At 40.7% G+C, this 25738-nt stretch overlaps 1 protein-coding gene across 3 annotated transcripts in view; it reads left to right on the top strand.

Annotated features, from left to right (window-relative positions):
- The window catches only part of mthfsd (methenyltetrahydrofolate synthetase domain containing), a 66667-nt gene that overhangs the window by 21942 nt on the left and 18987 nt on the right, over positions 1-25738 (top strand). For all 3 annotated transcript variants that reach the window (XM_060837598.1, XM_060837600.1, XM_060837597.1), the window contains 3 exons: positions 6758-6871; positions 17215-17305; positions 22128-22240. In XM_060837598.1, the coding sequence (XP_060693581.1) occupies positions 6758-6871; positions 17215-17305; positions 22128-22240 (318 nt within the window). The remainder of the gene's footprint in view (positions 1-6757; positions 6872-17214; positions 17306-22127; positions 22241-25738) is intronic.

The raw sequence follows: 25738 nt of genomic DNA, 5'->3' as shown, positions 1-25738 counted from the left end.
ATATGCGTGGTTTGATCTCAATACTCATTGACTTGTAACATAGAACATAGAAAAGTATAGCACAGAACAGGCCCTTTGGCCCATGATGTTGTACCGAGATTTAATCCTAATGTCAAATATAGTATCTTAACATACGCAACCCTCAACTCACTGCTATCCATGTGCATGTCCAGCAGTCGCTTAAATGTCCCCAATGACTCTGCTTCCACCACCACCGTTGGCAACGCATCCGTGCATCCACAACTCTCTGCATAAAGAACCTACCTCTGACATCTCCTTTATACCTTCCTCTTAATATCTTCAAACTATGACTTCTCATATCAGTCAATCCTGCCCTGGGGGAAAGTCTCTGGCTTTTAACTCTATCTATTCCACTCATTATTTCATATACATCAATCAGGTCTCCTCTCTTCCTCCTTCTCTGCAGAGAGAAAAGTCCAAGCTTATTTAACCTGATCTCTCCACCCTTCAGGCACTCTGCCTGTATTCCTGATGAAGAGCTTTTGCCCGAAACATCGATTTCCCTGCTCCTCGGATGCTGCCTGAACTGCTGTGCTTTTCCAGCACCACTGCAATCCCTCCCTTTCTTCATAAGGCAAGCCCTCCAGTCCAGGCAGCATCCTGGTAAACCTTCTTTGCACCCTTTCCAAAGCGTCTGTATCTTTCCTACAGTGGGGCGGCCAGAACTGGACACAATATTCCAAGTGTGGTCCCACTAGGGACTTATAGAGCTGCAGCAAAATCTCGCTGCTCTTAAACTCGTTCCCCTGTTAATGAAAGCCAAAACACCATATGCTTTCTTAACAACCCTATCCACTTGTCTGGCAACTTTGAGGGATCTATATACTTACACACCTAGATCCCTCTGTTCCTCCACACTGCCAAGAATCCTGTCTTTAATCCTATATTCAGCGTTCAAGTTTGACCTTCCAAAAGGCATCACTTTGCATTTATCCAGGTTGAACTCCATCTGCCATTTCTCAGCCCAGCTCTAAATGTGTTAATGGTTTGCCAGTGATGTTTCCCATTGCTTCTTGAAGGACAAGTCGCATATAGGGTGATGTATCTGAATCCTTTCAGTCTTGCTTAATGCCTTTTACATAAGTATGTACTGTTGTGTATTACTTAGTTTTCTAAACTTAAATTTTTTCGTCCAAAGGTAGAGTGATGTCGAGTTTTAAACCACAGGTCGCTTTGTCAGAGTTGTTACGTCAATGACACTGTTCCCATCAAACCCATTCCCAAAATTAGTAGAGATGGAGTCAGGCGTGTTTCTATTCTTACATTTTTATTGATAAATCAATTGTAACCTCCATGGACTCAGACATTAATCTATGTACACTAAATTCAAAACAACTTATCAAATTCATCAACAAAAGGCAATACATGGGCAGCACAGTGGTTAGCACTGCTGCCTCACACTGCCGCCTCACACTGCCAGACACCCGGGTTCAATTCCCGCCTCAGGCAACTGTCTGTGTGGAGTTTGCACATTCTCCCTGTGTCTGTGTTGAGTTCCCTCTGGGTGCTTCAATTTCCTCCCACAGTCCAAAGATGTTCTGGTTAGGTGAATTGGCCATGCTAAATTACCTGTAGTGTTAAGTGAAGGGGTAAATGTAAGGGAATGGGTCTGGGTGGGTTGCTCTTCGGAGAGTCGGTGTGGACTTGTTGGGCTGAAGGGCCTGTTTCCACACTGTACGTAATCTAATCTACATAAAATTATATATTATAAGAACACTGAGCAGCAGACCATGCATTAAATGTAAATTAGAATCCACAAATCCTTTTCATTTTCAGAACCAAATTAACTCCTTTTAATTTGATTCTCGAATTGTATCATCATCATCATCTTCATCAGTATTAACATCATCATGGGTCATACTATTCCACAAATAATCTGCTGCACCACCAAGTGCTGCCTCACGTTTATTGAATGATTTGATGTCAGTCTCTAATCTGATTTCATCTGAGACCTCCACAACCCATCTGTATAGGATTGTTAACATTGGGGCCTATGTGAGGAGATTGTGGTATAGTGGTAATGTCACTGCACAGGTGATCCAGAAACCCATGCATATGCTCTCGGGCCATAGGTTCAAATCCCATCAAAGCACATTGTGAATTCAATAAAAAATCTGGAACTAAAACCTGCCAAATGATGACCATGCAACTACTGTTGATTTTGTAAAAAACCCATCTGGTTCATGAATGTTGTTTTGGGAAGGAACTCTGTCATATTTACGTGCTGTAATCGACATTCGACTCCAGGCCCTCAGCAATGGGGGTGACTCTGAAATGTGATAAAAGGCTAGCCTGTAACACTCTCATCCCATGAATGAATTAGAAAAAGCTTCTTGCCATGGTGAAAATCTCCTTTGCTCTGATTATCTAGTCATTCTATTTTTTTTCCCTCATGCTTGTTTAGACAGCTGTCCAGTAATTGAACAAGGCTGCTCAGACTAATGGGAATCATGATCATTTAATCATTTTTGCGATCTAACTTCAGCGACAACCTCATTGCAATGTGTGAACATTTCCCAGATGAGAACACATTTCTGTTAATCCTTGTGATGGTGAGCGCCAAACTTTCCTCAGCTATTTTCGCAATTCTCCATCATCGATCCATCTCTTACCATGTATGTGAGTTACTACATCCTAAGTAAATTGCTGTTTTCGAAGAGTTATTCTCTTCAATATCACCATCAGCATAAGCTTTGACCAGTCATACATATGTGACACCAAACAGTGAGTTTATTCTTCTCATTTGCTGCTGTTTTCGCTGACCCTTTTGTCTGCAACTTTGCTCATGGTTTGACTAGCTGGTCTGTCAAGATTCATGGCAGCCATCTTCCAAATTCAGGCATTCTTTATTCATTCCTTTGTTGATGTTTGATCATCAACCAGTGAAATCCAATAAGCCAATCATCAAGTTCTGCTAGGAGACACTATGAAATCTTGGTCTTCTATCACAGCACAGAACTATTTATCCAGGGGCTGGCTTTGAAATCTGCTTGTTTCAGGGCAAAGATTTGGATAGATGCTAGAGAGTCTATTCCGGTGGTTTCCATTACTATGTCGTACACCTTTGTCTTCTAGTTGTGGTCAGGTGCTAGACTTTCCTCGGTGTGCTCACCTATTCTGAGGCATTTGCCTCATCAGTGCAAGGAGCTGCTGCCAATCTCAAAATGTTTTTTGCTGATATCTTGAGTTTTCTAGTGGCTACACAATTATTTGTCTGCTCTACAATTACAATAATTTTAAGGTTAAACTGGGTGTGAACTTGCTGTTCTTTCCGGATCTCTTGTTATCAGAATGGACAGTGTGATTAGACTAATAGAATCCCTCCAGTCTGGAAACAGGCCATTCAGCCCATCCAGTCCACACTGAACCTCCTAAAAGCATCCCAAACAGACCCAACCCTCTACCCTCTCCCCATAAGCCTGCATTTCTCATGGCTAATCCACCTGGCCTGCAGATCTGTGGACACTGGGACAATTTAGCACAGCCAATCCAACTGACCTGCAAATCTTTGGACTATGAGAGGAAACTGGAGCACCCAGCGGAAATCCTTGCAGACGCGGGGAGAATGTGCAAACTGCACAGTCAGTGAGGCAGCAGTGCTAACCACTGAGCCACCTTGCTGCATGGATTAACAGGCTGCAGTGCACTCGTTGGAAGTGGCAGTCTTGGCTACCTGCAGAAATTTTATCACCACCCTGTGCTTGTGCACAATAACTTTCAAACTGTGATGCTCACCATTGCATCTGCTGTACAGCTAGTACGAGTGCAAACTATGTCATTGCACCAGTGCTCTTCTCTATTTCCCTCTATATGCAACTTCAGGTAGCTTCATGCTGGAATGGATCTCTTCTCCAAGACAATGGGATATTGCTCAACCTACACCACATCAATCCAGGAGCAAGACCACCCCAACTTCTGTCGTCAGGCTACAATATTCAGACACCACTCCTGAGTGCATACACTCTCAGGCTGAGCTCCAAACTAATGTCAGTGCATTCATGGAGATGTCTGAGATAATGGGCCTTAGGCTAAACATCCAGGACACAATGATTACCTACCAGCTTTCTCCAGAGCTATAACACTGCACCCCTGGTCTATCAAGATCCAAGGTGAGCCACTGGAAAATGTGGATCAATTTTCGGACCCTTGGAGCTTCCTCCCTGTGAGAAGAGATATTGAGGATGAACTCAGTGCCTCGTGCCAGCACTGCCTTCAGCTGTCTGATGAAGAAAGGCGTAAAGACCTGGACTTCAAATCCTGCAGCAAGCTCATGGTCTGCAGTGTAGATGTACTACCAGCCCTCCTGCAGTAACCTGAGACATTGGCAATGTAGAGTAGATGCCTCAGATAGAGTTATTTGCGAGACATGATTTCCCACGCACAAAACCATGTTGACTATCCCTAATCAGTCCTTGCCTTTCCAGATACATGTACATCCGGTCCCTCAGGATTCCCTCCAACAACTTGCCCACCACCGATGTCAGGCTCACTGGTCTATAGTTCCCTGGCTTGTCTTTACCGCCCTTCTTAAACAGTGGCACCACGTTAGCCAACCTCCAGTCTTCCAGCACCTCACCTGTGACTATCGAAGATTCAGATATCTCAATAAGAGGCTCAGCAATCACTTCCCTAGCTCTCTTGAGAAATATTGCTAGTGTTGACTTCACAAAATCCTGCAAGTCCACTAGCAACATCGGCATTCCAATTTCAGTGTCCTCTCTCAAGCAAGTATCCCCATTATTGAGGCACTGTTCATGGTCAATCAACTGAACTTGATGAGCTGTCTCATCCACGTTCCTAATGTGAGACTTCTAAAATGAGCTCTCTACCCTGAGCTTCATCGTAACAAGTGATGACCAGAGATCAACTGAAATGTTTTTGGGATGTTCTCACAGCCAACTCAAAAAATGTAACATCCCAACCTAACACTTGGAATCTCAGGCTTAAGACCCATCCAAAACTGGTGAAAAAGCTTCCACAATGGTTTCAAGAGTCAGGAGAAGACCGTGCTTAAACAGTGGAAGGACCATGTTGCAACCTGAGCATCTCTCACACCTACCTGTTCCAACACCACTTACCCTCTCTGTGACACACAGTGAGGATCCAGTACTGTACTGTTTAGTCACCTCAGTATTTTGCCTTGTTTGGATTTGTATTTCCTCTTAATGGACTCACAACTGCAGTTGCTACTGCACACACCAACACACTCACTGACTCAGAATGCCACAGTTGCATAAGCATGCACGCACACAGCCACACTATCAGTAGTTCATCCACATATAGATCTACAATCCTAGGAACAAATGTACAAACACGTACTTAAAGAATATGGTTATCATTGTTTCTCCAAATCAGAGACACATGCACAGTCGGCTGCAATTTTTTGACAAGTAAAATAGTGGAGGTATGAGACTTGCATCCTTCAACCATGACAAATGGTGGAATGACAAGCTGATCGAAGGCTTCTCATAATCCCCAATTTATCTTGCTTTCTTTCTCAGGAAACCTGTCAGTTTTGCTGACGGTTTTCTGCTGGAAGAGATCTCTATGAGAGAAGCTTCAAATACAAACATGCGTTTTGAAGTCATGGCAAACTGACCCACATCTGACTTGTGATCTGTTATTTCTGTCCATTGGAGCTACAAACTTCAGGACATTGATGTATAAATAAATAAGAACATTGAGGTAAACATTTGGATGTAATTTTTGAGTGATTAAAATGGATTATTCTTTGGGTTTAGTCCATATTCATAACTGCTTTGTTTCTGCACTTTATTTTTTTAAAACTGTTAAATAGCAGTTTCCTTTTTAACACAATATTAGACAGCTGAGCCTTTTAAAATGGGCGAATAAGACCTCTTGCACATATTTCTTCTGATCACTGTCCAACGATCCTTTCTGGAAGGTAAATCTGAATCTTGGGCAAGGGGAAGTTCAGCGTACTGCATTGCTGGTTAAATGACTCACTGACATACACTAATTAGGCCAATAAATTGGCAATTGCCATTTGATGAAATAAAGCAGGTTACTTAGAGCCCGGGTGTCTCTGGAAAAGGAGCACGCAGTGTCCACCAACACCCTCGAGTTGTTCAGGGAGAGGTAGGTGCCGCAGGGTGTGGAGCGCATTATTTACCCCTCCAACTCTATTTTGATTTAATCCCTGCCCTCTCCTTCACTGTTTGATCATGCAGCATTGCCCTTTGATGTGAAGGGCACTGCTTCTCACAGGCCACTCGGGTGTTTCCTTCCTGGTGGTGGAAATTTGAATAATGATTCATGCACCTTGTGTCTTTCACTGTGTCTCGCACCTGCACACACAAAACATGGGTGCTGGGGAAACAAAAATAAAAAAGGTTACTGGCAAACGGGACTAAATTAGGTTAGGATATCTGGTCGGCATGGATGAGTTGGACTGAAAGGTCTGTTTACATGTTGTACATCTCTGGAGTACTGTACAGTACAAATGCATGAATTCAGGAGGAGAAATACAGTAATCAAAGCAAAAATTATTGTTATGCTCCATTCAGTGGATATCTGTGTAGAAAGGAGCCTTCAAAGTTGTTAAGAAAGATGCTTTGCAAAATGAGATAAGCAGAGTAGTGGGATGTCCCCGGATGCCGTCCGAGTTTACAACATGGTGCCAAGGTACTTTGTCCTTTGTGGGTGCAGTACTCTTTATACAGCGGTGTAACAAGATGTCGTCAGAATATAACTTATATACCATTTCCTACTTTAGGCCAGAAAGACGTTGTTGGTTCCAACTCCTCGGCTCAGGACTGGACTGTTCAACAAAATCATCCCACCCCCTGGGGCCTCGAAGGAGGTGGTACGTGTGTGTTCTACTGCTCAGGTGGGTACATCAGCAGCAAATGCTGTATATGCAGCTAAATGGAGGCTGCACCTCACCTCGCCATATTGTAGGTTTGCTGCCACCATCTTCTTTCAGTGCAGCCATCGACAGGGTCAGCTTGTGGTAGAAGGAAACCACTCACTGCTCTAATGAAAAGATGTTCTTGTACTGAATAGGAACTCCCTAATGGCTCATTGTCAAGTAGTTACAGGTTACATCAACATTGTTTCAAAAGAGAGGAGGAGGACCTGGATGTTAGGTCTTACTCCTTCAAGTTCCAAAACTGTTCTCTCCACAAATCCATATGTGTTCGTGGAGTCACAGTGGGTGGATTAATACTTCAGAGTCTTTCACTTTTATAAAGCAACAACTGCTCCTTTCCAAGTTTTAAGCAACTTTCTGCTAGATTCTAAACAGGACAAGCAATTTCATGTGCCATGGTATCCCCCAGGAACCCCCACAATATTTCTACATTCACCACCAACATCCCTACACACATCTATGTTGGTATATTGTCATGACTTGATGCTTAGGTGTTGCAATTTTACAGTAAAGGTTTCAGGGACAATGAAAAGCCTTGTTTGCCCTGACTAAAAAATGTAGAGGCAGCAAGTAGCCCATTTAATCCCTAGATTAAGGAAGTATTGATTGGGTTTCAAAGCTAGCTGTTCGGATGAAGTCTACATAAGTTACTCAATTCAGTGAATAACTTAGTAATCACACATGCTGGAAAATTGTAAAGTACATATATTTTCTTTGCCTAGAGGAAACCTACATCTAGCACTTACCTGAAGGATTCTAAACAAAGTACAGTTAAAAAATGTATTGATTTTTGTCACAATATCTAAGGATGCGATCAACATTGTGAACTTTAGGTAAACATGACCAAATTGTTGCAAAAGCCTAGGCTTCCTGAAAACTCTGGTCATCCTGTTCAGTTTTTTTGAAACTTTTTATTTTTATTAGATGTCTTAATTCGATAAATGCATGCTATGTTATGATGACCCAATTCAAAAGAACTTTTCATGGCCGGTAAACTCTGTAAAGGTTGCCTATTGGCTGCTGGAGATAATTCTCCTTGTCAGTCGCTGAGGAGAATGCTGGTAGTAGATCACCACCTTGTGTTCTTTCTAGTGTACTGATGACTGCAGCTTGGAAATGGCAATCAGCTCGGGCCTCCAAATATTAACAGCTAGTTAAACTTTGGCAGCTCAAGTGATCTGGAACAGGTCACAAACTGGAGCAATAGTTACATTGATTCAAGATCTGGTAGTGAATAAATGAGAGGACACAAAAGCCTTTAACAGAGGAAGAAGTTAAGGGGTAATGATAGATCTGGCATTAACAGGGTCACCAGCCACTTAAAATTGCCACTGTGACAGGATGTGAACTGTAAATGAATTAACTGAGAAGGGGACATGGAAAAAACGTGCAGAGAATCCACAGCAAACGATTAGATTCAGTAACACGGTCACATGTTTTAGTATAATGATGCCGGTGACTGTATGACAAGGGTTGCATTAGAAAAGGTTAGCTCCTTGTGCTGGCTCAGTGTGCTCAATGAAACTGTAATCTTTTTGTTTAAAGCAAGCTGACAAGAAGTTAATATTTAAGTTCTTTTTTTTATTTCCCTGATTGAGAGGACTGTTAATTTGAGGAACTTGTAAACAGGGGTAACTTTGTTGAAATGTTTGGACAAAGCATTTTGCAAATATGAGGAAGGTAACTGAAATAGTTTTCATTCACTTCAGTTAAATGTTCAACCTTTGGCACATTTTTTGGTTACACATTTACATGCAAACAGGTGCACTGAGAATGTAGAGCAACTTTTGCACTTGAGCCATCTCCATCTTGATGTACTGTTGTGAATGGCTATACATTCTAGAATGCTGGGGACCAGTTTTTTCCATTCCACACTATCATGGTTAATAAAAAAGCAAATTAACAAAAGAAAGCTCAGTATGAAGCTGTTGGTATGGATGTTCCTGTCCAAGCTCTCATAATAAAGAACAAGGTACAAAATCTTGCATTTGTACAGAAAACATGAAACAGATGATCTGTATTCATTATCTGTACAGCATCTTTCACTGATTTGGGATATCCCAAAACTCTTTAGATCCAACAAAGAACTTTTTTTTAATATAATGAATTACTGGTGAAGGAGTCATTGGAAAACTCCACAAGAAATGATTAGATTCAGTAATATGGTCTCATGTTTTGGTTTAATAATGCCAGTGACTATATGCCTAGATTCCAGGAGAAAAGGTTAACTTTTTGTGAAAACACTGTTGTAATCTAGAAAACATGGCAGTCAATTTGCTGCCACAAACAATATTGTGGTAGTTTGCTGGGGTGGAGCTGCATGGGCATTAGCTACCTGTCAGTTCTCCTCTCCTTCCAACCCCCCTTCCTCCCACCCACCTTTCACAATTCATCATTAAAACTCAGCAATAAGTATTAACAATTGTGCCAACCCTGGTTCTGATTCTGTTTAAGTTTTACTTATTATCTTAATTAGAATGCATTTTGAATACAATCCCGGTCCCCATATTTAAAATGCATTTGGATAGAGGCATTGGGAAAGTGCAAAATGATTTACATGGATGATAGTAAAGCTGATGGATTATGACTCGTCAGGAAAAACTGGCTGAGATGAATGGGGCTGTTTCATCTCTTGAAAAGAGTCGTCCAAACGGTGAGTTAATAGATGTCTTGAAAATTTATGAAGCAGCTAGACAGGGTGGACAAAAAGAAAATGTTCCAACTTATTGCAGAGAACTCAAAACTTGAGCCAGCCGGTGGAAAAGTTTGGATCTGTTTTGGACAAAACAAAACCCAGACCTACTGATTAAAGGTGTTCTTGTGTTGGGCTGGTGTTGGTGTAGGAAGCCTCATGGGTCCTTCTTTCCCCCCACAAGCTGCCACAAGATGCTTCCAGACAAATGCCAGACTTGATCCTGGGTGGGGACTGTTACTGGGATGATTTCCCTGTAAACCAACCAATGTGCAGTTAAGTATGCAGATACATTGTTGGACAGGTGGCCTCTACCAGTGGTACCCCAAGTTCGGAAAGATCACTGAGAGTCTCTCATGGAACCATGAAAATTTCACTTAAAATCCTGACTAATTTCCTCCAGAGTAACACAGGATTGCAGAGGCCACTTGTAACAACTCTACTCTCTGAGTCTCGACCAATACTCATTGTAGAATCTTCCTGTCCAGTATGGGGTAAAATGAGAGCACTGCATTCATTCAACCTTTCAGTCTTCTCCAAGATTATGAATGTTTCATGCACATTCCACCAACTTCCAGCAGGAGGAAAAGTAGGCTCAAAAGGCTCTTGCAGGCTGGAATATTGTTTGTAAGAATATTTGCGTCAATGCTGTTTTCAAACACAAACTAAATTATGGAGAAAATGTCCTAGTCTTTAATGATTGTATCTAACCAATGAAAGACTTGTCTTTCAGAATACTGCAAGAAGTTAATTAAAATTCAGTTCACTGTATGGAGACTACAAATACTATAAAACTTTTAGATGTGTTCTTTTGGGGTTGGGGTTGTGGGAGAATCATTTAAAAAGGCCTTTTATTTGTAGGCATTGTCACTTTAAAGAAAAATTATTAGTGATCCATTCATTGAGCAAGTTGTTTTCAAAAGTTACAGCTAGACTTTTAAAAAATCCATGTTCATCCCATTGGGTCTTAAAGGAAAGTTATAACAGGAATCGATCCACTAGCTCCTGATGAAGAGCTCATGCTCGAAACATCGACTTTCCTGCTCCTCGGATGCTGCCTGATTGGCTGTGCTTTTCCAGCACCACACATTTTGACTCTGATCTCCAACATCTGCAGTCATCACTTTCTCTAACTAGCTACTTAAGCCAATTCTGCCATTCTGTTAGTCTGTAGCTGATCTGTATTGTAACTGCGTCTACCTAGCTTTGATCTGTAAGCTGTAATGCTGTTAACCTAGCAAAGATCAATCAGTCTTAGTTTTGAAATTATTAATTAGCTTTCATTCTCAACAGCCTTTTGGAGGAGATGGTTGCAGATTTCCACTACACTGTGAAGAAATGCTTCCTGATGCTACCCTTAATTAGTTTACTTCTAACTTTAGAGTTAACATCCTTTGTTCTGATCTTCCCAGCAGAAAAAATCATTTCTGTCTGCCCTATCCATTTTTTAGTCATCTTAAACATCTCATGTAGATCACCCCTTATTACTGAACAAAGCAAGATAACCTAATCATAGTTTACAAAGGCCAGATACTAATTTGGAAGTCCAAAACAAGTAAAGGTAGTGGTGAAAATATCCAGGTGGTTATAGTCTTGATTCTAAGCTGCACCTCACCCAAGGTGAATTTGTTTTCCCTGATGTATACCCCGAGCTAAGCTCTCATTCCAAACAGGGTCTGCAAAGAAAACCCAAAAGTCTGTAGATTCTGGAAATCCGAACCAAAAGCAGAAATTGCTGGAAAAGCTCAGCAGGTCTGGCAGCATATGAGGGGAGAAATCAGAGTTGTTTCAGATCCAGTGATCCTTCCTCAGAACTGAAACATTAATTTTGATTTCTCTCCATAGGTGCTGCCAGACTTGCTGAGTTTTGCCAGCAGTTTCTGTTTTGGAGACTAAAATCAGCTTTATGTGACTGTAATATAAGTTTCAGCATCAATATTGAATCAGGCTTTATTTCAGTACATATTTTACATCTTTCCAATGCTAACTGCTTGCACTACCTTATTTATTAAGATTTTTTTAAAAAGTTCACAAATTAATTTCTCACATTAAATGCTGACTTTTCTTCCAGGGGCAAAATTAGATTGACCATATAAGTTGGCAATAGGTGCATAGTATTCCAGAAGTGAGAGACTGAGTTCTCCATCTTCACTGGAGTCCAGTATATGTTTTATCCTGTCTCTGAAAGCTACCATATCAGGTTCATTGGAGAAATAATATATACGGCAAGTTGTTAATGTGTTAAGAGGAAAGCAAGATTTAGAATCATAGGTATTTTCTTAGTAAATCTGTTTTGGACACTTTATGTTCATGTGCAATTGAAATAAATAGACTTTTATAAACTTTATTTTGTAAGCTAAAAAAACCCAGAAAAATAGCTCAATAATTCTGCTGCTTCAGTACGAGGAAAGGTTTTTAATGATGTAGAGCCCAGCATTCCTGAGAGAATGAGATTCCTAGTCCAAATGTAAAAGAAAGAGGTGTGCCGCAAACAGATGTTGTTCCACAGAAAGCGGATGAAATTCTAAAGTTTAATATAAGCACAATTATTATTAGCTGAGAAAAGGATAAACAGGACCCATAATGTAGTGACTTAGAATATGAAATGGTAGAGATACAGTTATAAAATGTTGGATAAGATTATAGAAATCAGGTATTTAATTTTGTTAGCGAACATTTAAATATAAAATTAACAAACCTTAACCAGGAGATTTGAAAAATATTGACTATGAAAAGACCATAAGACATAGGAGTGGAAGTAAGGCCATTCGGCCCATCGAGTCCACTCCGCCAATCAATCATGGCTGATGGACATTTCATCTCCACTTACCCGCATTCTCCCCGTAGCCCTTAATTCCTTGTGACATCAAGAATTTATCAATCTCTGCCTTGAAGACATTTAGCGTCCCGGCCTCCACTGCACTCTGCGGCAATGAATTCCACAGGCCCACCACTCTCTGGCTGAAGAAATGTCTCTGCATTTCTGTTCTGAATTGACCCCCTCTAATTCTAAGGCTGTGTCCACGGGTCCTAGTCTCCTCGCCTAACGGAAACAATTTCCTAGCGTTCACCCTTTCCAAGTCATGTATTATCTTGTAAGTTTCTATTAGATCTCCCCTTAATCTTCTCAACTCCAATGAATACAATCCCAGAATCCTCAGCCATTCCTCGTATGTTAGACCTACCCTTCCAGGGATCATCCGTGTGAATCTCTGCTAGACACGCTCCAGTGCCAGTATGTCCTTCCTGAGGTGTGGGGACCAAAACTGGACACAGTACTCCAAATGGGGCCTAACCAGAGCTTTGTAAAGTCTCAGTAGCACAACTGTGCTTTTATATTCCAACCCTCTTGAGATAATGACAACATTGCATTCGCTTTCTTAATCACGGACTCAACTTGCATGTTTACCTTTAGAGAATCCTCGACTAGGACTCCCAGATCCCTTTGTACTTTGGCTTTATGAATTTTCTCACCGTTTAGAAAGTAGTCCATGCTTGTATTCTTTTTTCCAAAGTGAAAGACCTCACATTTGCTCACATTGAATTCCATCAGCCATTTCCTGAACCACTCTCCCAAACTGTCTAGATCCTTCTGCAGCCTCTCCACTTCCTCAGTACTACCTGCCTGTCCACGTAACTTTGTATCATCGGCAAACTTCGCTAGAATGCCCCCAGTCCCTTCATCCAGACTATTAATATATAAGGTGAACAGCTGCAGCCCCAACACTGAACCCTGCGGGACGCTGCTTGTCACCGGCTGCCATTCCGAAAAAGAACCTTTTATCCCAACTCTCTGCCTTCTGTCAGACAGCCAATCCTCAATCCATACCAGTAGCTCACCTCGAACACCATGGGCCCTCACCTTGCTCAGTAGACTCCTGTGTGGCACCTTATCAAAGGCCTTTTGGAAGTCTAGATAGACCACATCCATTGGGTTTCCCTGGTCAAACCTACTTGTCACCTCTTCAAAGAATTCCAACAGGTTTGTCAGGCACGACCTCCCCTTACTAAATCCATGTTGACTTGTTCTAATTTGACCTTGCGTTTCCAAGAATTTAGAAACCTCATCCTTAATGATGGATTCCAGAATTTTACCAACAACCGAGGTTAAGCTAATTGGCCTATAATTTTCCATCTTTTGTCTTGATTCTTTCTTGAACAAGGGGGTTACAACAGTGATCTTCCAATCATCCAGGTCTTTCCCTGACTCCAGTGACTTTTGAAAGATCTCAACCAACACCTCTGCTATTTCTTCAGCCACCTCCCTCAGAACTCTAGGATGTTGCCCATCGGGGCCAGGAGATTTATCAATTTTAAGACCTTTTAGCTTTTCTAGCATTTTTTCTTTTTTAATGGCAACCATACTCAACTCAGCTCCCTGACTTCCTTTAATTGTTGGGATATTACTCATGTCTTCCACTGTGAAGACTGACGCAAAGTACTTGTTAAATTCTCTTGCTATTTCCTTATCTCCCATCACTAGGCTTCCAGCATCAGTTTGAAGTGGCTATTTTTGCCTGTCGTTTGTTTCTTATGTATTGAAAGAAGCTTTTACTATCATTTCTAATATTACTGGCTAGCTTACCTTCATATTTGATTCTCTCCTTCCTTATTTCTCTCTGTGTTATCCTCTGTTTGTTTTTGTAGACTTCCCAATTTTCTGATTTTCCCAGTGCTCTTGGCCACTTTATAGGATCTCTCTTTTTCTTTAATACATTTCCTGACTTCCTTTGTCAGGCTTGGCTGTCTAATCCCTCCCCGGATAATCTTTCTTTTCTTGGGGATGAACCTCTGTGCAGTGTCCTCAATTATACCTTCGAGTAAAAAATGAGGTCTGCAGATGCTGGAGATCACAGCTGAAAATGTGTTGCTGGTTAAAGCACAGCAGGTCAGGCAGCATCTCAGGAATAGGGAATTCGACGTTCCTGATGAAGGGCTTATGCTCGAAACGTCGAATTCCCTATTCCTGAGATGCTGCCTGACCTGCTGTGCTTTAACCAGCAACACATTTTCAGCAGTCCTCTATTATACCCACAAACACCTGCCATTTTTGTTCTACTGTCTTCCCCGCTAGGCTCTGCTTCCAGCCTATTTTCGTCAGTTCTTCTCTCATGCCCTCATATTTACCTTTATTTAACTGTAACACCATTACATCCGATTTTGCCTTCTCTCTTTCAAACTGCAGAACTGAACTCTACCATATTATGATCGCTGCTTCCTAAGTGTTCCCTTACTTTAAGATTTTAATCTTAATTTGGGGCTGTTAATTTGGGGCTATTAGAATAGAATATTTAAATGTGTTTTAAAGCTAATGCATTGCTGAAAATGGACTACATCTTGCCAAAGCTTGCACTCATCAGGACACTTTGCAAGAATATAAATTTGAGGGGAGAGGACAGTGGTGATTCACAGAAGCATTGCTATGGAGGATTTACCCAGTGATGTTTATTGATGGTTAAAACAGCCTTGTTTTGCAAACTATTAAGCCAAGCAAGCTGACTTATTTATCAGGCCCTGGCAAAACAACCAGTGAATGGCTGCACCCTAATTTGTTATGTTGAAACAGGAACAGTACCCTGACATGATTATTCTGTCTGACATGACCCTTTTATTAATATATGTGGCTTTCAATCCACATACTGAGTCTGACTGATGATCCTAAATTGGTTGTCAGCATAATTCTTTACACGTTCAGGATTATCTTGCAAATGTTGTCCAGTTGCAAATTCATACCTAATGTTAGACACAGTGTTACAATCCCAGACTAATTAGGTATGATCAATTTTTTGGTTATTGTGAAAGCCAAAGGGGCATGTTTTTTGATATAATCCACCAGTCTTTGGAGTCCACAGCCTACATATCTAGCATCACATCGACTTTAAATTCAGCTACCAATTACTCATTTGTGTGATGTGCAGATGTCTTTTGGCTTGAGGTCAGCATCCTGTCAATGGAAAAGCATCACTTGCGTTGCTATTGCATGATAGCAGTTTGAAGCAGTGGGCGTCAACTGTTGCTGATATTTACTGGGTAATCTGAGGTAGGCTTGGCATATTTCAGGACTTCCTTGATGTTCAGCGCCAACTCAGCAAAATAGGTGACAGCCATTCACTGCTTTATCTCTCAGGCTAATCATCTCCTTGACAAATGAAAATAAATCTAAAATTTGTTTTGATTTAAAATTTAACAAAACCAGGCTGTTTCATGTCAAACAGCATTAATGAGTGTATTTTCTAGGGCAATACCTCTACCAATCACAGTTCAATGCCAACTAAATATCATTTTCCTCTTATACATAATAAATATTGGTTTTAAGCTTGAACTTGTATTCTTGGGAAATATCCGGATGAGTACAAGTTGAAAATCATTAGAAAAAAATTGGTGGCTTTCTTTATCTTATGGTTTGACATCTTTGCAGTAATGGGGGTAAGCTATAATTACCTGCTTTTATTCTCACCTTTTTGAATAGGTGTGTTACATTGGCAGTTCTCCAATCCTTTGGAACTTTTCCAGAAACTAAGAATTCTTTGAAGATGACTACCAATGCAGCCAGTATCTTTAGCATCTTGGGATACACCCCATCAGGTCCCTGGAACATATCAAGTCATGGTCCCCATTAGCTTTGCAGTATTTTTTCTCCATTGATAGTTAATTGTATTAGTTTTTTCTCCCCCATTTTCCATTGATTATTTGGTATTTTTGAATGCTAATGTCTTCTACTGTGAAGACACTAATGCAAAGCACTTATTCAACCATTCTGCTATTTTCTTGTACTCCATGATGATTTCTCCAGCATCAATTTCTAAGTAACTTATATTCATTTTGTCCCCTCTCTTCCTTGTTAATATGTTTAAAGTAGCCATTTCTGGCCATCTTGATTTTACTTACCAGATTACCCTCAAAATTTCTTTTCTCCTTCATTGTTATTTTTGGTAATTTTTGTTGGCTTTTGAAACTTCCTTAATCCTCTGCCTTACCACCCATCTTTGCTGCATTGTATATGTTTTCTTTGTGTAATGTTTCACCATGATGTTATCCTTATCTTTTGGTTAACCATAACTGGCTTATTCCCTTTCTGGAATACTTCTTCCTCACTGAGATATCTGTGCTGTGAATCATGAATCATTTCTTAAATATCTGTCATTGTTTCCCATTGTTTTTTTCCACTGAGGACCCTTTACAGTCCACTCCAGCCAACTCTTCCCTCATTCCTTTGTAATTACCCTTAGTTAAGTTTAGTACAGTTGTTTCTTACATAGGTTTCTCCCGTGCAGATCAAACACTAAATTTGATCATGTTATGATCACTGTTTTCTCAGAGATCTTTTACTCTGAGGCCAGTTCCATAAATTACTTTATTATACATTACCTGACCCAAAATATCTTATCCCTGGTTGGAACTGCAATATATTATTCGAGAAAACTTTCGTAAGTACATTCTGAGTTCTTCTTTGGCTATCTCCAACAATTTGACTTTCCCAGTTTAGATGAAGATTAAAGTTACCCATGATTAATGTATTGCCTTTTGTACATTTTATATTTGCATGCTCGGCCAGCAAACACCTCTCTCTTCTATGTGTGATATGAAACTTTGATCTCTTCTACCCCAGGGAGTGAAAGATTTCAGCGTACCGATTGGACTTGATGCAAACATTCATGTGGACCTGGTTGTTGTGGGATCTGTAGCTGTATCAGAGAAAGGTAACATTAAGAATGTAAATTCCAAAATATAATGTCTTAGTATTGTAATATTTTTAATAAATGGAAATCTGACACTGTTCAAGTATTCTTGCAGAACCAACAACAGTTTCCATTGACATTGCACCAGTAGGCTAATAGTAATCCCAAGCTACTCCATAGGAGCCTTATTGAACAGAGTTTGGCACTGAATCATAAACCCATACTAGGAACAGGTTTGGGAAGGGAATTCCAGAACTTATGCATGGCTGTCAACGATGGAGTAATTAAAATTAGAGATAGTTAAGAGGCCAGATTTGTAGGGGTGTGGTGATTCCAGATTTGTTTTGACAAGGGGAAGTTAGAGACCATAAAGGGATTTGAAAACGAGGACAGATGTTTTAACTCTGCACTTTTGTCAGACTGGAAGTCAATATAGGTAAATGAATACAGGAATGATAGATAACTGTAACATGGGTAAAGGCAGCATAATCTCTGTTGAATATAGAATGAATAAATAAAACCTGAATCTTTCATGTGGTATCAGGTTTCTAAGCTTTCTGTACCCTTGATTTCACATATCACTTTCGGCCTTCGATGTTGCGCCAACTTGAGAAATTAATCTGATGCCCATCTAACCTACGCCATTCTATTGTTATCCATATGTATGTCCAATGCCCACTTAAATGCCTTTAACATCTGTGAGTCCACTACTGTTGCAGGCAGGCCGTTCCACGCCCCTACTACTCTCTGAGTAAAGAAACTACCCCTGATATCTGTGCTAAATCTATCACCCCTCAATTTAAAGCTATGTCCGTTCATGTTAGCCTTCACCTTCTGAGGAAAAAGGCTCTCACTGTCCACCCTATCTAACCCTCTGATTATCTTATACATCTTGATTAAGTCACCTCTCAACCTTCCTCTTTCCAATGAAAGCAGCTTCCGTTCCCCCAGCCTTTTCTCGTAAGACCTTCCCTCCATAACAGGCAACATCCTAGCAAATGTCATCTGAACCCTTTCCTAAGCTTCCTCTTCCTTCCTATAATGCGGTAATGCAATACTCCAGGTGTGGCCTTACCAGTGTCTTGTACAGTTGAAGCATGAGCTTGAAACTCAATTACCTACTAATAAACACCAACACACCATATGCCACCTTAACACCCCTATCAACCTGGGTGACAACTTTCAGAGATTTATGTTCCTGGATACCGAGATCTCTTGGTTCATCTACGCTACCAAGAATTTTACTATCCCTTCACTATCACCTGATGAAGGAGCATCGCTCCGAAAGCTAGTTTGCTTCCAATTAAACTTGTTGGACTATAACCTAGTGTTGTGTGATTTTTAACTTTGTCCAACACCAGCATCTCCAAATCAAGAATTTTACCATTAGCCCAGTACGCTCCATTCATGTTACTTCTTCCGAAGTACACTACCTCACACTTTTCTGCATTAAACTCCATTTGCCACTTCTCAGCCCAGCTCTGCATCTTAGCTATGTCCCTCTGTAACCCACAACCTCCTTCAGCACAACACTGCTTACCTCAGTGTCATCCACAAATTTACTAACCCATCCTTCCATGTCTACATCCAGATCATTTATAAAAATGACAAACAGCAATGGCCCCAAAACAGATCCTTCTGACATACCACTAGTAACTGAGCTCCAGGATGAACAATTCCCATTAAGCACAACCCTCTGTCTTCTTTCAGCTAGACAATTTCTGAACGAAACCACTATGGGCAGCACGGTGGCCTCACAGCACCAGCGACCCAGGTTCAATTCCCGCCTCGGGCGACTTTCTGTTTGCACATTCTCCCCGTGTCTGTGTGGGTTTCCTCCGGGTGCTCCTGTTCTCTCCCACAATCCAAAAATGTGCAGGTTAGGTGAATTGGCCATGCTAAATTGCCTATAGTGTTAGGTGAAGGGGTAAGTGTAGGGGAATGGGTCTTGGTGGGTTTCTCTTCGGCGGGTCAGTGTGGACATGTTGGGCTGAGGGGCCTGTTTCTACACTGTAAGTAATCTAACCTAATCTAAATCACCTTCAATCCCAAACCTCTGTATTTTGTGCAATAGCCTACCATGTGGAACCTTATCAAACACCTTACTGAAGTCCATATACACCACATCTACCTGCTTTACCTTCATCTACCTATTTTATTGCCTTCTTGATGAACTCACTAAGGTTAGTTAGGCACGACCTACCCTTCACAAAACCATGTTGACTATCCCTAATCAAACTATTCCTTTCCAGATGATTATAAATCCTATCTCTTATAACCATTTCCAACACCTTACCCACAACCGAAGTAAGGCTCACTGGCCTATAATTAGCAGAGTTGTCCTGACTTCCCTTCTTAAACAAGGGGACAACATTTGCTATCCTCCAGCCTTGTGGCACTACTCCTGTCAACAATGATGACATAAAGATCAAAGCCAAAGGCTCTGCAATCTCCTTCATGGCTTCTCAGAGAATCTGAGGATAAATCCCATCCGGCCCAGGGATCTTATTTATTTTCAGAATTGATTTCAGAATTTATTTTCTTCTAAAATTGCTACAACCTCCTCTTTGTGAACCACAAATCCCATCTAATCTAGTAGCCTGTATCTCCGTATTCTCACTAACATTGCTCTTTATCAATATGAATACTGACAAAAAGTATTCATTAAGCGCTTCCCCTATGTCCTCAGATTCCACACACAACTTCTGATTGCTGTCTTTGATTGGCCCTAATCTTACTCTAGTCATTCTTTTATTACTGATATACCAAGAGAAGACCTTAGGGTTTTCCTTGATCCTATTCATCAACAACTTCTCATGTCCCCTCCTGGCACTTCTTAGCACTTTCTTTAGATCCTTTCTGGCTAACTTCTAACTCAAGCCCCCTAACTGAGTCTTCATGCCTCATCCTCACATAAGCCTTCACCTTCCCCTTGACTTCAACTTTTTTAGTAAAGCATGGCTCCCTCTCTTGACAACTACCTCCATGCCTGATAGGTATATATTTATCAAGGACCCGCAAGTTCTTTGGTTAGAGCCTTTACATGCTTTTGTCAGTGAAGCAGTTTTGATTTTCTACAGAGGCAAGGAAAATGCAAACAAATTCAAATTACACAAGTATTCAGCTCAGAAATACAGAGTATTTCAGAAGAGCTAAGCATTTACATACATTAACTCCATACATTGACTACATCTGGACAAATGTTTGAAATATTTTTATGCACAAGAACAGAAAGCAATATGTGGAAAATCTCATTAGTCTTGGTGATTGATTTTAAGCAGCATGGTGTGACTTTTGAAAATTGTGTTTTATTACCTAGAGCAACTGACTGAGAATATTATTGACCCAAAGGCTTTTATAAAAATTGTGAATGTAGGCGCATAGCATTTTACAGCATAGAAGGAAGTTATTTGGCCCATTATGTTTGTACCAGCTCTCAAAAGAGCTACCCAGCTAATCTCACTGTCCAGCCCTATCTCTGTAGCTCTCTACATTCACCACTTTGGAATATATATTCTGCTGTCTTTTGAAACCTCCCATGGAATCCACCTCCACCTCTCTTCCATGCAGCACATTCCAAATCCTATCAATTCTCTGAGTAAAGAAGGTTATCCTTATCTTAGTTCTCTCACTGACCGTCTTGAAATTATGACTGTTAGTTATGGACATACCAACTATTGGAAACAGAATATCCTTCTTAGTCCTATCAAAATTGTTCATTACTTTGAGCACCTCAATGAGGTCATGTCTTAATTTTCTCTGCTCTAAGGAGAAAAAGCCAATTTCTCTCACCGCTCCTTGTACCTAAATTCCACATTTATGTTATCATTCAAGTAGATCTCCTTTGAACTCTGTCTAGGGCTTTAACATTCATCCTTCAAAAAGGTGCCCAGAACTGAACACACTACTTTAGATATGGTCTAATGGATGATTTGTAGAGGAATAGCATAATTGCCTTGCTTTTACACTCAAACTCTGTTTATAAACCCAAGGATTCTACAAACCTTCATAACAATTGTTTCAACTGATCTGGCCACCTTCAGAAAATTATGCACGTGAACCCTGAGATTCCTTTGCCACTGCACTCCCTCAATGTGTACCATTGAGCCCATGTTGACTCTCAATGCTTCTTCGACAAAAATGCATTACCTCACATTTCTCTGCATTGAAATTCATCTACCAGATGTCTGTCCATTTGGCTAACTTGTCCACATCTCTCTGAAGTTGCTCAGAGTCATCCTCACAGTTTACTATTCTCCCCAACTTAGTAACTTGCTGTGTCCTTGGACACATTCCTTGGAAAAACGTAGGGCGACACTCAGAACATGGGTTGGTTAGCAAAGGTCACATCCATTAAATACATTTCATTCCTTGCAAATTGGTGTATGACTACATATGTAAAGCAACTGATGTCTACATCTATAACTAAACTCAAATACCTGATTCAGCAACCGAGCTTCAAAATACTGAGCCATACCTCAAGTAGGTATTCAACTTTTTTTTAATATAAAGAATGAATTACCAAATACATCTTGGAGCCTGAAAGACATATGCCAGCCACAATTCTCTTTTTAGTTTATTTTCCCATTATGAAACAGTACATCTCACTGTGTCAGGACATCAAAATACATTTTTTAATAATATTGTAAGTATGCAATAAACAAGAATTTGGGAAAAAAAAGCATATTTTTTTCATACAACTAATTGTGTTAATTTTTATATGAAAATGAGATTTTAGACCTATCGAAATAAATTGCAAAACTTTCTTTTCACTATTGGCCATGTTTACCCCTTGTCCAAAAGGCAATTTTTAAAAAATATTTAAATTGTGTTTCCTGTAAAGGATGGAGAATTGGAAAAGGCGAGGGCTTTGCTGACCTGGAATATGCGATGATGGTATCAATGGGAGCAGTTGATGAGAACACAGTTGTTGTCACCACAGTGCATGACTGTCAGGTTTGTTGAACAAAAGGTAAAAAAAATTGAGGAATTTAGAAACAAAAATTAACATTGGGTACTTATCACTCCACAGGTATTGTTCATTACTGACATCTCCATATGAAAATGAGCCTTGATCTAATAGAATGGGCAGAGTTACTGTGTGCATCCTAAGCGTAGGGATCGCAGATATTTGACATAGACATTTAAAAATTATTGGAAAGGTCATATTGGTCTATCACACCTGTTTCAAATGGTGGCATGGTGGCTCAGTGATTAGCACTACTACCTCACAGCGCCAGGGTCCCAGGTTCAATTCCGGCCTCGGGCGACTGTCTGTGTAGAATTTGCACATTCTCCCTGTGTCTGCACGAGTTTGCTCCGGTTTCTCCTCTCAGTTCAGAGATGTGCAGGTCAGGTGAATTGGCCAAGTTTAATTGCCGATAGTGTTAGGGGTAAATGTAGGGAAATGAGTCTGGGTTGGTTACTTTTCGGAGCATTGGATGTGGATTTGTTGGGCTGAAAGGCCTGTTTCCACACTGCAGGGAATTTAATCTAAAACCTATGATGCCTAATACATCGCAACTAGAACGCTCCTAAGCCAGCTCTTATGTCTTGTGCTATAGTGTGTAATCTGGAAATAACAATTTCCAGGCAATAAATCCAAGGCTAAGAAGGGGATAAACATCTGAAGAAGAATTCTGATTTTCTGCTCATGGCTGAAAGATTATAGAGAGCGAGGGATTTGCTGACCTGGAATATGGTATCGATAGAGTGGCAAGGGTCTAATAACATCTCATTATTACATGATCTCATAAGAACATAGAACTCAGAGTAGGAGTAGGCATTTCAGCCCCTCGAGCCTGCTCCGCCATTTAATATGGTCTCATCTTGGCTTCAACTCCACTTGCTTGACTGCTCTCTATAGCCCTTCCCTCCCATTATTAATTAAAATCTGTCTACTTCTTCCTTAAATTTACTCAACGTTCTGGAATTCTTAGCATTTTGGGATAAATAATTACACCGATTCATAGCCCTTTGATTCACAAACCTTTCTCCTCAACTCTGTGTAAAATCTTCCAACCCTTAGTCTAAAGCTATTGCTTCTCATTCTGGATTGCCATATATGAGGAAACATCCTTTTCATGTCTGCTTTGTCACATGTATAAGCATGTTGCTATTTTTCCAAATGTCAGAGAGAAACTAGCGACTTCAATTCCTACTTGAAAGTCAAAAGAGTTATAGTTCTTTAGCAATTTCTCTGGGCATCTATAGTATCAAAAAGAGTCAAATTGAAAGAAAAAGCTGAGGTTCTCCAAGATGTTGCTGGTATGGAGGGCACTAGCTATGAAGAGAGGTTGAGTAGATTAGGATTATTTAGAATCAAAATCATAGAATTCCTACAGTGTGAAAACAGGCCCTTTGGCTAATAAGTTCACACTGACCCTCCAAAGAGTAACCCACCCAGACCTATTCCCTCTAACCTATATTTACCCCTCACTAATGCACCAAACCGACACATCCCTGAACACATTGAGCAATTTAGCATGGCCAAATAACCTAACCTGCACATCCATGGATTGTGGGAGGAAACCGGAGCACTCGGAGGAAACTCACCCAGACACGGGGAGATTGTTACTTCAGAAAGACGGAGATTGGGGGGGACCTGATTGAGGTTTACAAAATCATGAGAGGTATAGACAGGGTGGATATCAAGAAGCTTTTTCCCATGTTGGGAGACTCAGTTACGAGGGGTCAGGAGTTCAAGGTGAGATGGGAAAAGTTTAAGGGAGGTATGCATGGAAAGTTCTTTACGCAGAGGGTGATGGGTACCTGGAACGCGTTGCAAGTGGCTGTGGTAGAGGCGGGCACAATAGCACCATTTAAGATGTATTTAGACAGATAAATGAATGGGCAGGGAGCAGAGGGAGACAGAGTCTTAAAAATAGGTTACAGGTTTAGATAGAGGATCTGATTGGTGAAGGCTTGGAGGGTCAAATTCCTGTGCTGTAATATTCTTTGTTCTTTGTTCACACAATGTGGCAGAGGTTAGTAATAAACCAAAGGATTGGAGAAGTTGTAAAAACCAACAAAAGATGACCAAAAAAAGTAAAGGGAGAGGAAATAAGCTTTGAGGGCAACATAGCAAGTAATATAAAAATGGACAGTGAGAGTTTTTTGAAGAATGTAAAAAGGAAGTGAATAAGGCTGGGAAAATAATAATGGGGAATGTGGAATTGACAGTGAGGCTGTATAAACATTTTGCATCAGTCTTCATGGTAAAAGACACCAAAAGCTTTCTAAAAAAGTACCAAATAATCAAGGGACCCAAGAAGGGGGAAAAAATAAACATAATAACTATCATTTAAGGAAAAGGTGTTCGGGAAGCTAGTGGGGCTAAAGGCTGTAAAGTTCTCTGGACCGATGGATTGCATACTAGGGTTTTTGAAGAAATAGCTATGGAGATAGTGGATGCTTTAATAGTTATCACCCAAGAATCTTAGCTTTTGGAAAAGTTGAGAGGATTGGAAAACTGCCAATGGAACATCTTCATTTAAGAAGGAATGGAGACAAGAAACAAGATCTATCTAGACCAGTTAACTTTGCATCTGTCATAGGAAAAATGTTAGAATCTATTATATAGGATGCAATAGCAGAACATTTAACAATGCATGGTATAATCAAGCAGAGTCAACATGGTTTCATGAAGGGAGAATATTGCCTGATAAATTTAGTAGAGATCATTGATGAGATAATAAATAGCATAAATGAATGGAAACATATTTCTAAAAAGTATCTTTAGAGGGAGTTAGAATGGCAGCTGCAAAGCAGGACGAACAGAGTAGTGTTCTCTCGTTTACTACCGGTGCCACGAGATAGCGAGGCGAGGAACAGGGAGTGGGCGCAGCTTAACACGTGGCTGTGCAGCTGGTGTAGGAGGGAGGGCTTCAGATATGTAGATTATTGGGATGCCTTTGGGCAGGTTTGGACCGTTACAAGAAGGACAAGTTGCATCTGAACTTGAAGGGGACCAATGTCCTGGGTGGAAGGTTTGCTCGAGTGGTTCGAGAGGGTTTAAACTAGTATGGCAGGGGGCTGGGAACCTGAGTTGTATACCAGAGGTGAGAGTTGATGCAGATGAGGCAATAGCAAGAGGTAGACCAGCTAGTGAGAAGGATTTTCCCGGGAAGGAACCAAGGGATCAGTTAAAGTGTGTTTGCTTTAACGCAAGGAGTATCAGGAATAAAAGTGATGAACTTAGAGCGTGGATCAGTACCTGGTGCTATGATGTTGTGGCCATAACAGAAACATGGGTTTCTCAGGGGCAGGAATGGTTGTGGGATGTTCCAGGGTTTAGAGCATTTAAAAAGAATAGGGAGGGGGGAAAAAGAGGAGGTGTAGCACTACTAATCAGCGAGGGTATCACAGCTACAGAAGCTTCTATTGTCGAGGAAGATCTGCCTACTGAGTCAGTATGGGTGGAAATTAGGAACAGCAAGGGAGCAGTCACCTCGT

This window comes from Hemiscyllium ocellatum, chromosome 17 (assembly GCF_020745735.1).
Source record: "Hemiscyllium ocellatum isolate sHemOce1 chromosome 17, sHemOce1.pat.X.cur, whole genome shotgun sequence".
NCBI lineage: Eukaryota > Metazoa > Chordata > Chondrichthyes > Orectolobiformes > Hemiscylliidae > Hemiscyllium > Hemiscyllium ocellatum.
This window is presented reverse-complemented; position numbering and strand designations above follow the sequence as displayed.